Source organism: Lemur catta, chromosome 5, assembly GCF_020740605.2.
Source record: "Lemur catta isolate mLemCat1 chromosome 5, mLemCat1.pri, whole genome shotgun sequence".
Classification (NCBI taxonomy): Eukaryota; Metazoa; Chordata; class Mammalia; order Primates; family Lemuridae; genus Lemur; species Lemur catta.
This window is the reverse complement of record NC_059132.1, coordinates 69,774,394-69,791,131: the sequence shown is the minus strand read 5'-3', so window position 1 is coordinate 69,791,131 and position 16,738 is coordinate 69,774,394. Positions and strand designations below refer to the sequence as shown.

Below are 16,738 nucleotides of genomic sequence, written 5' to 3'. Positions count from 1 at the left end.
TCTTATATAAGTTGAAAGTAAAATATGGGTAATATTTGTTTAAGTGTTCTTACTAAGAATATTTTAAGGTATTACAAGTTTTCTTCTTCCTTTTGAAGAAACACATCAAAGAATCTCAAAGCATCTCCCCCAGAAAGCTGGAACACAGTGTCAGGGAAGAAGATAAAGAAACCTTCCACTTCTGGTCAAAATTTCCATTCTGGTAAGAGCACATCAAGTCATCATTTCTTTGGGATAGGGTTGGTGGTATTTGGGATTGTTTCTAATAGGAAAATTATGAGGTATTTTTGGGTTCTTGTCACAGACATGGATTACAGAGGGCCAAAGAATCCAAGCAAGCCAGTAAAAGCCCCATCAGCACTACCTCCTCGACTACAGCATCCTTCGGGAGTAAGACAACATGCATTTTCTAGTCATTCTTCAGGGTCACAGTCTCAGAAATCCTCCAGTGAGCACAAAAATCTTAGCAGGACACCCTCACAGACCATAAGGTAACCTTCCTGAATGCAAGAGAAGTGGAAAGCAAGTGAGAGGCATTTGCTGTATTTGCCACATTACGTGCATTTAAATTGTTACAACTTCTGGTTCATATACTTGTTTAGCATAGTATTAAAAGTATTGTTGATGAAACACCACGTGAGGATTACAGTTGTCTAGAATCCTCTTTAAACAAAGCAAGATAATGTTACAGGGAATGAGACCTTTATTTTTAAATGACCTTTTCAAATGATTTGGGAGATTTTGTCCCAGTCAAATCTTAATGTGACACTTAATAGTTTTCTGGTGGCTTGTAATATGGTAAATACTGGATTCTGAATTGCATTCCTAATTCCTTGGAAGGTGAGAGGATGTTCCCGTTTGTACAGGATCTTAAGCCAACCAAAATTGTTGGTTTACTTTGTTCTGATAAGTTTTGATTGTGGTAATGTCTCTAATACTGAATGGGGCTATAAGTTTTAGATCTGTGTAATTATGAATATCATCAGCATTCTGACTGAATATGCAGAAACAGATGAACCCAAGGGTCATAATTTTCCTGTGCGATGTGGATTTTAATTTTTCCTTAGTCTACTCTTTCTGCTTAGTAGTTTATAGTCCTTTGGAGGAGATTTATTTGAGAGGGTGTGTCTTAAGTTGAGACTGTTCTCTTCATGCAGACATGGCCATGGCTCCTGTGGGTGCTGGAACCTTCCTAGTTTACTGTGGCCAATGCCTTCACCCAAGTGCCTCCTCCTCAATTGCCTGAAGAGCTGTAGCATTAGCTTATACGTGTGCTAAGTGCTCTGGTTTTTAGTTCCTTGATTTCTGGCATTTGGGCATACCCTTGCTTGGGAATGCACTTAACATTTTTTGTCATTAAAGATGTTTTATGTAGCATCTTCCAGGTAGAGTTATAGATTCTTTGGCTGACACTTACCAATATTGTCTTAGTTTCCTGGGGCTGTTGTAACAAAAGTACCACAAACTGGTCAGCTTAAAACAACAGAAATTTATTCTTTCACAAATGAAATCAAGTTGTTGCCAGGGCTATGCTCTCTCTGAAGGCTCCAGGGGAGAATCTTTTCCATGCCTCTCTCCTACTTCTAGGGTTGACTACAGTCCTTGGAGTTCCTTGGCTTGTAGGTGCAATCACTTCGCTTCCATCATCACGTGGTGTTCTCCCCATGTGTCTGTGTCTCTTCTTTTCTTATAAGGACACTAGTCATACTGGATGTAGGGCCTACCTAAGACTGTATCTGAACTTGATTATGTCTGAAAAGACCCTATTTCTGTAAAAGGTCACATGCACAGGTTCCCAGGGTTAGGTACATGAACATTATCTTTTTGAGAGATATAATTCAATCTATAACAAACACTAATACTCCTAATCCATTACATTTTGTCTGTTAAAAGTTATTTAGGATAGGAAATTAATTTATAGTGTTCAAAATCCAAAACATTCAAAAGCTTATTTATTTTGTATAAAATCTCCTTCCTTTCCGTATTTTCCCATTGATCTAGTTTCCTTTTGCAGTGGCATCCAGTATTAAGAGACCTTTGTCAAAGGATACTTTTTACATGTATAAGAAATATGTGTATATTCATGGTCCAATTTTTCAGAAGTTCTGATGAGAACAAGTGATTCAAAATCAGTTATAAGACATACCTTGTCTGTCAAGATTGTTTACTGCAAACAGAACCCTGAGAAATGCCCTGGATAAAGAGTGATCAGAGCCTTGCATTCTTGGCACACGCAGGGACACTTGGGCCCATGGTAGGTTACCTCTGCCAAACAGAATTCGTGCCACTAATCAGCTAGTTGTGGCTGAAGTTTGTTAGGACATTGATCAAACTCCACTAGTACTTGGTGGTAGCTTACCCAATATAGGCAAAGTGTATAAGAGATTAAGTTATTTTAAATATTAACCTTGGAAACCTAAAAGTGTAAAGTAACTAACTATAGGAAGGTCATGGCAGAAATGAGATTTTAATAAAATTCTCATTTTTTGGTAGACTAGAAAAGCAGCATTTTTTTTCCCTTGACATAAGGATACTCTCTCGTAACTTAAAGATTAAAAAAGGAAATACACATAGACTACAAAATGGCTAATTTACATATACATGTTTATCACAAACTAACTTTATATCTTTTGTGTTTCTGGTGTTGACTCCAGTCTCCTGTGAATTGAGAGAATGCTCAGACAGATGTTTCATATCAACAGTACTTTTAATTCAGTGCTATAGAGAAGTATTATCTTTGTCTTATTGGGATACTTTTTTATGTGTATTAGCTATATATTACTTGCTATGTAAAAACACTTGGTGGTATGTGACAAGTCAATGGGTTAGAGAATTTGACATTGTGACTCATTGCATAGGAACCTCTTGGTATTTGCAGTTAGCCATAGGTTAATGTGCCTTCGCCACTAAATGTGTGAGGGTGAATTTTACTAGTATATTAAAACAAATTTAGAAACTGCTGATTATTAAATATCTAAAGTAAGATTTTAAAGAAACCTAGTTGAGGTTTAGAATTTTATAGCTAACAATCCAATTGATTAAAGCCCATTAAAGTTTATTTCTAATATTTAACACGATAGTTTTAAATTCTTCAAGTTATAGAGTAAAAAAGAACTGTATTGCTGGGTATGAGACCTTCATGGCCTCTCACTTTTTCATTTTTTCCTCATTGATATTTTCTTCTCCTTTGGAGAAAACAAAATATCACAAAAAAAACCAAGCAGGATTGCCATCTATGCTTTCATTAATGTGGATGTGCAAGAAATATTATTGCTGAACATCTCTCTCCCAGCTAGGTGAAAATAGAAAGGGGTGGTTTTCTCTATGTGGTAGGTGAGGTTAAGATGAAGACCATACAGTAGTGGTAATTTTTTTGGATGGTAGGAGACAGTGGTAAGGTGGTGTTAATTTTCCAGAGAGTCCTGATGCTTGCTGAGTCCTCTTTGGCATCTTTTACCACTGGGGTTTGAGAAGGACTGGTCTAAGATTTTGAGGGTCCAGATTTGCGGCTTAGCTTTTTTCACCAGTACCCTCAGGATTGACATCTGTCCTGTTGGAATTGGAGTGTGAGATTGTAAGTGGGACTGTCTGAGGACATGAAATGGCTATTCTTTATTTCAGAGGTAAAAAAAATCAGAATCACAGTGTACGTCCCATTCTTTTTAGGAGGATGGTATCTCTGTACTGTGACAAACAATATATTTTTCCTTAGAGGTTTTGGATTTCCATTTCCTACTATTGTGGAACTATTAGACATAGTAGAAATAGTGTCCATATTGCCTTTAGTAGTTACAAGCCATATAAAAACATTAGGGTTGCATTTTAGGCTACCAAACGCTCTTCATGAATTTCTTGTCATTTTTCTTTGACCAAAGTTATATTGAAGTGACAGCAGTCTTAAATCTGTGAGGTTAGTTTTCATCCTGGCACATTTTAGTTTTTCTTTTTTCAGCTCTCTGTCTCCCTTGGTGGTGTCATCAACAAGTGGAGGATGGTCTTGGTGTCTCATTGATTATTTTCCTTCACTTAGCACAGAAAATTAGAATGCTTTTGAGACCTAAATTAATAACTTTCCATTTCTTTTGAGAGTGAATTCTTATGGAAGTATTGGAATATGGTATAACAAATGTATACAGTGCTTAACATTTCTTCCCTCATGAAAAGGAAAAAAAAGCCAAACAAACAAACCTCGATTATGTCTGTGTCACTTGGAAATAAGTTTGTTCCTTCTTGACCCTGCAAGGTAGCCTTATGCTATAGGACCTTCCATTTGCTAAAAATTTATTAACCAGGTGCCAAAAGTTGTAAAATGTCACAGTGTAGCTAAATTAGTCAAATATTTGTATTGCAAAATAGATCATTTTATCTTAGGAACTCAATACCTTTTGTCTTTCTTTTTCTGACAAGAATGTTTTATTTGACAGAAAACCTGATCGTGAGAGAGTTGAGGATTTTGATCACATGAGTCGAGAATCTAACTATTTCGGCCTTTCCCCAGAAGAGCGCAGAGAGAAGCAAGCTATAGAAGAATCTCGTTTACTCTATGAGATTCAGAACAGAGATGAACAGGCTTTCCCAGCCCTTTCCGTATGTATAAAAAGAGATTTTAAAAGTTATTATTTAGAAGTCTCTTAATACAGTTTCTGTATATATTAAACCATAGTTTCTAATGGTAGACGAATAATTTTTAAACTGAACCTTAAAGATGGTGTAGTTCTCCCTTCTCACAGTTTTCATGAGTAATAGGAGGTCCAGAGATACTACTAAAAAGTTGGTGACAGAGTTTAGGCAATTATATTGGTTTGCTTACTTGTAGTATTTAGTGTTTTCTTTTGAACCAAAAACATGCTTAATTTGCTAGCAAAGTAATTTGCAGGTTCTCAATTTAGTTAACCCATTACAAGATGCATCCATGAAATCAGGAAGCCCTTTTTACTGCTTGTTGAACACACCAGGACCTGATACGTGCAGTGAGAACTGTCTTTCAGAGTGTTCGCTGTTGGAGGTGGTAGCACATGTCATCCTGTGGCTCTGTCCTTGCTTCCCGGGTCAGACACTGGGCTGTGATGGATGCTTCTCTGATGAAAGAAATGTTCTCTACCTTCAGGTTTCTTAACTGTTTGTGGGGAGTCAGAAGGGAAAACTGTTCTCATGTAGAGTGAAGTATGTGCCCTGGGAGGTGGGTTCATTGGTGGCACAGGGGAGGAGTAACTATTTCATTCTTGTGACTGGGAGCGCTGTGCTTGTGGTCTATTAAGTCTTTTTAAGTCATACCCAAATGACCTTTGATCCAGGATGGTGGTTGGACGCTTTTCTTAACAGTGGATTAAACAAACAAAACGGAAGGTTATGCGAGGCTACTCAGTGTACCAGTATAAAACGTTAAAGCCCCACACATTCAGTTCTCTGTTTCTGGTCTCTGTGGAATTCCTTAGAGGTTTGAGGAGCTCAGTTGAAAACAGCTCATCTGGAATAGTAGTGCAATCTGGCACAGGGGTTGGAGTTCAGGAATTATTGGAAGAAGTGCCCGAATCCATTTGTGGATAGGTATTGTTTGTGTGCTAAGTACATTTATCTCTCACATCATGTATGTCATTTTTCCATCATGTTTATATAATAAACAACTATAAATCATTTAAGCTTATACTCATATCTTTTTGGATTTTTTCTTTTCAGTTAGTGAGTTGTGAAAGTACAACTACTATAATGTGGGGACTGATTGTCAATTTTTTTGTTGTTAAAAATGAGGTCTTTGTACTCATCATGTTTAGACTAAGGAGTTTGAGCCAATATTGGATTTGATAATGACTCATGTTTGTCTTCTAGAAAACTCCTGCTAGAGAGGGCTGAGATCCTCTTCTCAGCTGTGTGAAACATTTATTTGGAGTGCTAGAACAGGAACCTAGAACGTTCAGGGATAATTTACCTTAAAAACCTGACTTATTCATCCAGTCCCTTTGTTTCACCAATTGGAACGTTGGATCTCTTGCAGAGCTTAAGTGATTTGCTAGAGTCAGTAGCATTTCAGTGATAAGAATCCTAGTGTACTGTATCTGCTAATTTGCACTTAGGTTTTTTCCACCCACACATGAAGGACTATGACTCTACATTGGCTTTTTTGGAAGGTTGGTACAGAAGATGCTATTGTTTGTGCAAAGAATGTAAGTTGGAAGGTGAGGGTTTGGTCTGGGTGGCTTCCTGAAATGGGGATATGAAGTCATCTACTAATTTAGGCTGAAATTTGATTGCCTGATCCTTTTGACTCAGTAATAAGACTACTGATCTAGAGTATATAAGACTACTGATCTAGAGTATATATGGACTCTAGATCCTGTCTTTTGTAGTTTCAGAAGTGTAAAGAAAATAGAGCTATGAATTCTGAGATTTTTAGAAGTATGAGGAGTAACTTTCATTGCAGAGTTTTTGTTTATGTATTTCTGGATAAACCTTTAACACAAAATATTGGGTTTTGTTCATTTTAAAGAGCTCATCAGTCAGTCAGTCGGCATCTCAGAGTAGCAACCCAAGCGTCCAGAGAAAGTCATCACATGTAAACGATAGAAAAGGAAGCAGGCGGAGAATGGATACGGAAGAACGAAAAGACAAAGGTAAGTTATTTCACCACTGGTTTAAAGTTATGTATTGGAATTCTTTTAAATGTTTTAAGTTTATTTAATGTCAATTTATCTAATGTCACATATCTGACTGTTGCTGAGGAACATTGATTCCAGCAAAAGCATGTAAAATGTTCTAACAACTACATTTTTCATTGACTAAACATGGTTCAAATAATACTTGAGCTTTCTCTATCTTCATGTTTTGTTCTTCTGTTTTCAAACCTGAGTGGTGGCTGATGCTGCCTTTTTTATTTTAATGTGTTGTAGACTCTATCCATGGACATACTCACCTGGATAAAAAACCTGAGCCAAGCACATTGGAGGTAAAAGTTTTAAACACTAATTGCATTTTTTCCTTTTCCTTAACACCATGATAGTACAATAGGAAGAAGTGGAAGGAGAAGGTGGAGATGATTTCAGTGTTTTATAACTATATATTAGGGTAGTAGAAAATCAGGGAAAAGATGATGGAGATTGAGAAGTCACTCAGAAACCATAATCATTTCTTCAAGGTACATGAGGATGCCCTTTCTGATTTGTTGGAACGTGGCTTATGCTCTCCATCACTCTGGTAGATTGATATTTTTAAGGGAGAAGAGTATACTGTTTGAAGTTATGCCCCCAGTAAAAACTGTACCCAGTATTTTGATAATAAAGATGTGCAGACAAAAGTTAACCTACCTATTAAAGGCCAGATATGATTGGAAAAAATACTCATTGGTGAGAGGGCTCTGTCAGATGCAGGTAGGGTGAATTATAAAAGGAAACCACAATTATCGCAGAATGTGGGTCTTTGAAATACAAAATTATGCTCTTTGTTTTTGCCTCCAAAGAATATTAGTGATGATAAATGTTCAAGAGTTTCATCACCATCAAAGTCAAAGAAATTAGAGTGCCCATCTCCTGCAGAACAGGTAAGTACGCTGTTGCATTTGATATTGAATGCTTCATTCTCTGGGTTTCTTTGCTCTGTGTATGATTAATTAAAAATTGTCTTCCATTGAACCGGTCCCTGGTGCCAAAAAGGCTGGAGACTACTGGGCTACTTGGGAGGCTAAGGCAGGAGGATCACTGGAGCCCAGGAGTTTGAGGTTACAGTGAGCTAGGATGAGGCCACTGTTCTCTAGCCCGGGTGACAGAGACCCTTGTGGTAGGATCAGTTTGTTTGCATATTCTTAACTTCTCTGTGTGTGTTTATTTCTAAGACTAGAAGGACCATTTATGCTTGTATAAAAAGCGGCAGCTCAAGATAAACATCTGGTGGTTAAAAACAGTGTTTAAGCAAAATGAACTCTTGTCTTTTCCTACCCCCCCCCCCCCTTTCTTGAAGAAGCCAGCAGAACATGTGTCTTTGTCAAGTCCAGCTCCCCTTCTGGTTTCTCCAGAGGTACATCTAACTCCTGCGGTGCCTTCTTTACCAGCCACTGTGCCAGCCTGGCCAAGTGAACCTACAACTTTTGGACCAACAGGTTAGAGAAGAATTTAGAAAATCCAGCCAACAAAATGCTTTCAAGTCAGAGACTTCAGATTCTTGAGTGTGAACGTGACCTCAGAGCAGGGTTAGGTGTGTGGAGCCTTACAGAGCTCTCTGTGATCCTCGGCTTTGCTCTGCTTCCAGCATGAGATGGCCAACTTCATTTGGGCAATATTCACCTGAGATACGTCCCCGTAATCCCAGGAGCATGATGTTTGAGCTGGTTGTCTCCACTCTGGATGCCCTGGTTGCTCTGCGCTAACCAGCACCACAGTTTGATGCTTTCCCTGTGGGTCAGCTCTTTATGGCCCCCTTTTGAACCCTTTGCCAGGGCCCTGTGCCTTACACGTGTTTGCAGGAGCTACTATTAGAAGACATTGACTCAAAGCTTGTTTCCTGGGCTCATTTCCTGTGTGTCCAGGAGGGTCCTTAGTTGATATAAAAAGTACTTCTTTTGATTGTTTATGCACCATGTTACCAGCTATGTCAGTTATGCAGCATTCTTTACAGTTTAATGTAAACTTATATTTGTAGAGGGAATTATTTCCATCTTTTTGTCGTTTTTGATTCCTTTCCCTCTCTTTTGTAGGTGTCCCTGCTCAAATTCCTGTTTTGTCAGTGACACAGACTCTGACCACTGGACCTGATTCTGCTGTGTCCCAAGCTCATTTAACACCCTCTCCAGTTCCTGTGTCAATACAGGCAGTTAACCAGCCCTTGATGCCTTTGCCTCAGACATTGAGCCTTTACCAAGACCCACTCTATCCTGGGTTTCCTTATAATGAAAAGGGAGATCGAGCCATTGTACCACCTTATTCACTGTGTCAGACTGGAGAGGACCTGCCTAAAGGTGAGATCCTTTTCCAAGTTCAAATTGATTTTATTTATCAAGTACAGACACGTTTAGTGAGAAATACAGAGATGTAAGTAGAGGTTGGAGGTCTGGTTTTTTAGTAAGCTGAAGGGAAGGACTGGGGAAAGAGAGCAGAGGGTTGGCTATTAATCATTCACTTCTTTTTCAGCATGGTTTTGTTAGAAAATGTTTTTGTATGTTTTAACAGCCCCCCCTCTCCCTGTGTCATTTTTTCATAACCAGCCTTGAAGCCATTCTGAATTAAGATCTTAATTATTTGACTAAATACCTAAACATTACTGAGTTTTCTCAACACTGGTCTTATTTTGGAACTATTCATATTACTTTATCTATGAAAACATTATGGAGAAGAGTGATTGTAATATATAATGGCTGTTATAGTACTATACTTAATATTTATTTTATTTTTGTTTAAAAAATTTTGAAAATTTGCTACCATCTTTAAGGAATTTATCCCCCCATATTTAGTTTGCAAAATTTCCTATTTGTAAATCTGAAAGAATGCAGTGACTTCTATATGCTCTTTACGTGGATTTATTTTGTTTTATTAGTCAGTAGCTTGATGTTTGAGTGTATGGGTAGCTGGCTAATGGTCAATGAATATCTGGACTAATATCCTCCTAAACATGTTATTAATAAGTTAGGTTTATGTTGATTTTACCATTCTCCCCAAACATTTTTATTTCATAATTCTTAAAACCCCACAGAAAAGCTTAGATATATAATGAGCACCTAAATTTCCTTTACCCAGATTGAGTTTTAATGAGATAAAAATCTCAATTTATGTCAGTTTGGGATTTAGATGTTACTATCAACAAAGCATATTGCATCTGGAATTACCATATAGTGACAGCCTGTTGTTTGGTTACATCCCAGTTTTTATGTGTGTATCCGTGTAGAGAAAACAATTATAGTAGGTAAAGTGGTTATTAAAACTATATATTTTGATTGAGGATGACAAAAACTGTCAGTGTATAATTTTAGTGATTATTTTATTTTCAGATAAGAACATTCTTCGATTCTTCTTCAATCTTGGTGTGAAGGTATTTACATTTTATCACTTTAAAGTTTTTTCATTATTTTAAGTTAATGCTGTTTTAAATTATTACTACTGAAATAGTGTTAACTCCTGTCCTGTCAGTTAATAACCTAAGGTTTACCAAATCTCATCACCTTAAGAACTAGCATTTTCAGTACTGTACAGTTGGTTTTTGGTGGTTGGTCGTAGAGGCTCCAGTTTTTGCCTGCTTTTCTTCTTAATTGGTGATGAGTTAACCTTGTGAATATATTCAAGAAATGGCTGAGTCCCTAAGGTAGCCTAGTGGAAATGCCCTCACTGGGGAATTAATTAACTGAAAATCTGGGTTTGAAGTTCTGCGCCATCACACTTCAGCTGTATATCCCTGGGCAAGCCATTTAGTGCATCTCAGCCTAGCTTTCTTCGTTTATGGAATGGGGGTGATACTCTTTATCTGCCTCGGTTGTTGAAAGGATCAAAGGCAGTAACATGTGAAAGCACTCGTATGTAAGATGGTGTGGGTGTTCTCTAGCACAGCAGACATCTTTTGGGAAGGGATCAACCTAGAAGTAGCTATTCTTAGAAAGAGGGGCTGGAGAACCCTATGTCCTTATCAATGCTAGGTTGTTTCCTGTCCTAGATTAGTTTCTGTGGGTTATAGACAGTTAAAATATGAAATGAAGTGCCCTACCCTAGCCTACTGACGAGTTGCATAAAAGGAGACTTGATTAATTTTACCATCTGCTGCATTCAGTGCTTAGTTTTAATCTACTTAATGTTGGCTTTATCAAATTGGTTAGCCTATTGGTTGGTTATATTTTATTCACATTTATTTTGGCTTTTAATTGAACACTGCAGAGGAAGGATTTGGAGTATTTCATTTTCAACATTACCCTTCTCTGATTAGAAGTTTAATTTAATCCTTACAGTTGGAGGGCTCTGGAGGCTCCTAGAATTATGGAGTCCTGATGTTGGAGACCATCTACTCTTATACCAGTGTTTCCCTGGTAGAAGAGGTCCACTCAAGCTATCTGGCTGGCATGGGGGTCACACTGTGAGTTAGTGGTAGAGCTAGAATGTGAATGCAAGTGTAGCTAAACAGCCAGTGACTGAAATACTGTCAACCTTTATATCAGGACTTTGGATTAGTTCCAGGGCTGGAGCAAAGAATGGAGTCTTAAAGCAATGGTCTGATTTTGTAATTGCTTTTCATGTTGGGTATCACAGTGATCTAGTATTTGGACTATAGATTATATGGTCTTTGTAGACATGAGAAACTTATTTTGTGCCCTGTACTTTTAGACAGATGTCCACTCACACTTCTTTTGCCTCCCTTTTTGTTTACTTTCCTGTTTTTTGTCTCTTTTAGGCATATAGTTGTCCTATGTGGGCCCCACATTCTTACCTGTACCCTTTGCACCAGGCCTACCTGGCAGCCTGCAGGATGTACCCAAAGGTCCCTGTCCCTGTGTATCCTCATAATCCTTGGTTCCAAGAAGCTCCTTCTGCTCAGAATGAAAGTGATTGTACCTGTACCGATGCCCACTTTCCTATGCAGACTGAGGCCAGTGTTAATGGTCAAATGCCACAGCCAGAGATTGGACAGCCAACATTTTCTTCACCTCTGGTTATCCCTCCATCTCAGGTGTCTGAAAGTCATGGACAATTACCTTACCAGGCTGACCTTGAATCTGAGAACCCTGGGCAGCTTCTTCATGCTGATTATGAAGAGTCACTAAGTGGCAAGAATATGTTCCCACAACCGTCCTTTGGACCTAATCCATTCTTAGGCCCAGTTCCTATTGCGCCTCCTTTCTTTCCTCATGTTTGGTATGGGTACCCTTTTCAGGGATTCATAGAAAATCCGGTGATGAGGCAGAATATTGTCCTCCCCTCTGATGAGAAAGGAGAATTGGATGTGCCCCTGGAAAATCTGGATCTGTCTAAAGAATGTGGTTCAGTTTCAGCAGCAGATGAGTTTCCAGAAGCCAGGGGTGAAGGTGCACATTCTCTCCCTGAAGCAAGTGTGAGCAGTAAGCACGAAGGCCGGGCGGAGCAGTCGTCCCAGACACGAAAGGCAGATCTTGTATTGGCTGCCATTCCACCTGCTGCAGAGGGAAAGATTCATCTTCCCACTCAGATTCTAAACAGAGAGAGAGAAACTGTACCTGTTGAACTGGAGCCTAAAAGGACCATTCAGAGTCAGAAAGAAAAACCGGAAAAAGTAAAAGATCCCAAGACTGCTGCTGATGTGGTCAGCCCTGGGGCCAGCTCTGTGGACAGCAGAATGCAAAGACCAAAAGAAGAGAGTTCAGAAGATGAAAATGAAGTGTCTAATATTTTGAGAAGTGGTAGATCCAAGCAGTTCTATAATCAGACTTACGGAGGCAGGAAATACAAAAGTGACTGGGGCTATTCTGGTAGGGGTGGGTATCAGCACGTGAGAGGTGAGGAGTCCTGGAAAGGACAGCCAGGCAGAAGCCGGGAGGAAGCTTATCAGTACCATCGGAATACCAGAGGACGGCCATACAGGGGAGACAGGAGGAGATCAGGGATGGGAGATGGCCACAGGGGACAGAACACTTGATTGCTGCTGGAGTATTTTCGAGCAGAAACCCTTTCCTAGGTGGAATGTTTCTGAACGCATTAAAAAAAAGACATAAAATAAAAACCCAAATTGGAACTATTTCCCCTCCACCCCCACTTTACCTTCACTCCCAATCTGGACGAGATTCTGGACATGAGTTCAAGGGGGCAGGTGGAATTCCTGGCATTGCTAGTTTTCTTCATTCAAAATCTGTTTGATTTGTTTATCGGGTGACTGCCTCCTTACAAAGTAGATAAGTTTGTTAAAGTATTTTTTATAAACAGCTTAATATGAAACATTATAGATTTAGTGTTTGGTTTTTTTTCCTTATATAAGTTTGACTTCAAATGTTGGAAATGTGTGCTTTATAGTGTTCACTAAAGTGACAAGAAAATATACCATTTGACACACTATAGATTCCAAAACATAACATTGCACCAAATAGAAATGTATATTTTATTATGCAATGCCTTAGTCATGAACTGGGCTCAAACAATTCTCAGCCTAAAACACTGTTGTCTTTTAAAATGCTTCCAACCCAAAGGCCTTTCATCTCAATATCTGTCAAACTTGAATAATGTCTTCTCTTTAATATTACACATAAGGCAGCCTATTAACCTGTGTCTTGGAAATGTTGTATATAGTTCTTTTAATATTCATAGGGCATATTTTTGAATTTTGGTGAGTATTTGTTGAACTTGAGATTGCATACAAGAATAGATGGTTAAGAAATAGTAGGAAATTCAATGAAATGGCTGTTTCCACCAAGAATTCTTAGCACTGGTGTAAATATCATGGTGCCTACTCGAAAGAAATGTAGATGCTATGCATTTTGAAAATAATCTGCATCTGCTAAAACTGCAGACTTTTTAAATGCCACTTTAACACTAATGCACTGACAGATTCTAAATATTTTGTGAGAAGAAATGTTAAAAAATTTTTAGCTGGACAGGTTTCTACAGAGAGTTACTGTTTTGTTTTTCTCCTTGCACCATTGGTTTTGTGTATCACTTTACATTTGCATGTTCAACTTGTCATGGCTGGAACTATTGTAAGAATAAGATGATTGTGACTTCTAGTTCTTTTCTAGAGGATGCTGCTAGAAAATGGTTTTGCTTTGCATTTTATAGCTTGTTACCCTCAGGGTAGGTAACATGTCTTTGATCCTGCTTCCTTCCAATCTTGGCAGTATTCACTAGAGGTTTCCTTTGCATGTTGCACTCTGTTCTCATTTGGAGATTGTACTCTCTGAATTAACACAGTATTTGTTCATCTGTGTTACTTTGTAAAAATAACTGTAGCTTGTATTTCTTATTTGTACATACCAATGTGAAAATCTACCCTTTTTTTTTATGTTGAGATTACTTTTTGATCAGGAAGTCTGAGTGCTATGCAAATATTATAGTAGAATTTCTCTTTGCATGCCATGTGTAATATACCTAGCCAAAAACAGATGTGGTGGCTTTCCTCCCCCCCCCCCCAAGCAAATTAAAAGCAAATACAATTCACTTGAATTTGACAGACTGAAGCAGATGAGTTTTCTGGGTTCTCTGATAATCTGTAGGAATGTTTGGATGCCAGCGAGGCTCAGTGAATTTCCACTGTACTGTAATAATGGTTATTTACCTCTGTGCTGTTTTAATTACCTAATGTCTGTGTAACTGCTGATGAGTAGTGATTAGCATTTAGATATTTTGTAACATAGGATTTTAGAGAGCACTTTGACAGATAACATTTTATTATGATGGTGCTAGGTAAAAATTTGTAAAGACTGGGATGGTTGTGTGGAAAAGAAAAAATTGAGAGAACCCGTTGAAACAAATTTGTTGTCACCTTCTAAGGTAGAACAGTTGTTGAAGGTACTGCTTAAGCCATTTTTTTTCTTAACATCAATGGCTGAATTATGGAATGAGACGATTTAGAGGGTCCTCCACTTTCAGCCCATGCTTTTTTATGTAGGATTAGCTTACCTGATAATTTCTATGAAAACCACATTTTGATATAAATACCAGATTTGAAAGTTCGATATGTTTGATCTCAGGAGTCCAAAAGTAATTGCTGTTTCCAGTGTCCTTCATTTTATTGCCTGGGGTTTGATCTCAGTTTCTGGAAATGTTTAAAAATTGGATAGGAAAGAATACTATTCATTTCTTCACTGTCACTGTCTTACCTCAATTGAGTAACAGAATACTCTGTAGCTCCTGAAGGAAACACTGATTTGCTTCCTGTTTGCCATATCTCACCTCCAGGACATGATGGAAACAGTGCTGAAAGAGAATTTTAGCAGATGGTACTTTTCTCAGTGACCCTCTGGAATAAAAGAACTCTGACTTTTAATAGTTCTAAAATTATCAATCTTTGCATGAAGGTCAGTTTTGTTTTTTTTCCTTTAGGTTTGTTTTTAAATTAGTCCAGGGGATTTTGCCTTATGCTGAGGTCAAACTGAAGGCCAAGCAAGCTTTTGTCCACTTTTATTTTAGCTGTATGTTGACATAAGATGTATTTCTATGTAAGAGTATAGAAGCAAAAGTATAGAACTGAGAGAATCATTTGTATTTTGAGTTGGAAATTATGAAACTTCACCATATTATGATCGTACATATTTTGAAGAACAAATGTTTAGACTGACCAAAGCTCACCTGCTCTTTTTGTTTTAGTTAGGTGCTTTGGCGGAACTTGATTCCAGCCCCCTTTCCTTTTACTGTTGTGTATCTGTCTCTTCTACAAATTCATTTCCTCCCAGAAAAATCTTCAACTCTTGCCCTGTGTGCTCCGTGGAAGCAGGATGCTGGCATCTGTGTCGTCCTCATGCTGTTTCCTGGTAACTCACAAGTTCATTTTCATGGCAGACCTAAGCTCAGACCCTGCCTTGACCTGGCAGGAGTAGGTTTTCCCATACCACAATGCCGATACAGCTTATCTGATGCAGACTGTGTATTCTTATGGTGTACTGTTTCCTGTGTGACTCAAGTTTGAGTTAAAATGCCTGTGAACTGTAAACTTGCTTATGATTGACTTGGTGCAATAAAGTTCCTTCTAACCATTTCTGGTTTAGAAAACATTCAGCCATCCTAGAAACTAGCAATATTTATTTTTGCCTCATTTGTATTATCTTCAGTTTTAGATGAGGTAAACTTTTTGTCTTTCACTTAAGGGTACTAAGCAAGGTCCATTCTAGTGTAGCTGAAGAGAATGCAGATTTGGCTACACTATTTCTGTTTACTGTATTTTGCTCCCTATTTTATGTCTAAATGCTATTGTTTCTGTTTAAAATTTTAATGGCTCACTTCCAGTATGTCAATTTCAAAGAACTAAGGTTTTGCTACTAGTGTCAGCCATTTACTCTCCCACTAATTGGGATTTTATTTTAAAGAAATTTTCTCCCCTGAAATATAAGTTTTAGAAAATCTTTAGAAGCGGGGTGGGTGCATGTCTTAATGCTGGGAAGCAGCAACTTTGGGGTTGAATTTACTTGAATGGATTAAAAATTGCATTGTTAGAGAGCTAGAAAAAATTTATGTATGAAAAATGATAATAGCCTTACACTGAGTACAAATAATACTTAAAAGCATGTGAAGATGTGATCATTTGTGATGTTACTTGTAAAAAAAAAGTATATATACATATCTTTTGAAGTGTTGAAAGGAAAATAGTACTTTATATTCTTTATCATATCACTTTTGTAAGTGTTGAATATATTCCTGTTTATTTTTCTATGTTGTTTTGTAGCCTTAAGAAGTGTTTCAAACATATCTGAATGTATAAGAGTAAATGCCCTACATGGTGTGATGCTGCATTATATATAAAACTGTGTGCATATATTAAATTTTGTCTCTTGCTTCTGCTTGTGATTCTTCGGTTCCAGGGTTAAATAAATAATACAGCATATAAAAAGAGGAATTTTAATAAACTTTTAAAGTAAGAGATGGTGCTGGGTGCTTTGGCTTACACTTATAATCCCAGCACTTTTGGGGGCCTGAGGTGGGAGGATCCCTTGAGGCCAGGAGTTCAAGACCAGCCTGGGCAACACATACCGTCTCTCTTAAAAAAAAAAAAAGCTTCCATTGTAGTTTTCTAGCCAGAAGATACTTCTAATATGTGCAACTGAAAACCATGTGGGATTTATAACATAACCTATGGAGTAGGTACTAATATTTTCCCTACTTGG

General features: G+C 37.9%; 1 protein-coding gene across 3 annotated transcripts in view; it reads left to right on the top strand.

Moving 5' to 3' along the window:
- OTUD4 (OTU deubiquitinase 4) overlaps positions 1–16,410 on the top strand; it is a 42,907-nt gene extending 26,497 nt beyond the window's left edge. For 2 of the 3 annotated variants that reach the window (XM_045552074.1, XM_045552076.1), the window contains exons 12-21: positions 99–202; positions 305–491; positions 4,425–4,587; positions 6,485–6,608; positions 6,885–6,940; positions 7,451–7,531; positions 7,948–8,086; positions 8,681–8,941; positions 9,968–10,008; positions 11,353–16,410. In XM_045552074.1, the coding sequence (XP_045408030.1) occupies positions 99–202; positions 305–491; positions 4,425–4,587; positions 6,485–6,608; positions 6,885–6,940; positions 7,451–7,531; positions 7,948–8,086; positions 8,681–8,941; positions 9,968–10,008; positions 11,353–12,570 (2,374 nt within the window). In that variant the 3' untranslated portion in view covers positions 12,571–16,410. The remainder of the gene's footprint in view (positions 1–98; positions 203–304; positions 492–4,424; positions 4,588–6,484; positions 6,609–6,884; positions 6,941–7,450; positions 7,532–7,947; positions 8,087–8,680; positions 8,942–9,967; positions 10,009–11,352) is intronic. The other variant, XM_045552075.1, reaches the window with a different exon arrangement.
- Positions 16,411–16,738: the final 328 nt, after the last annotated feature.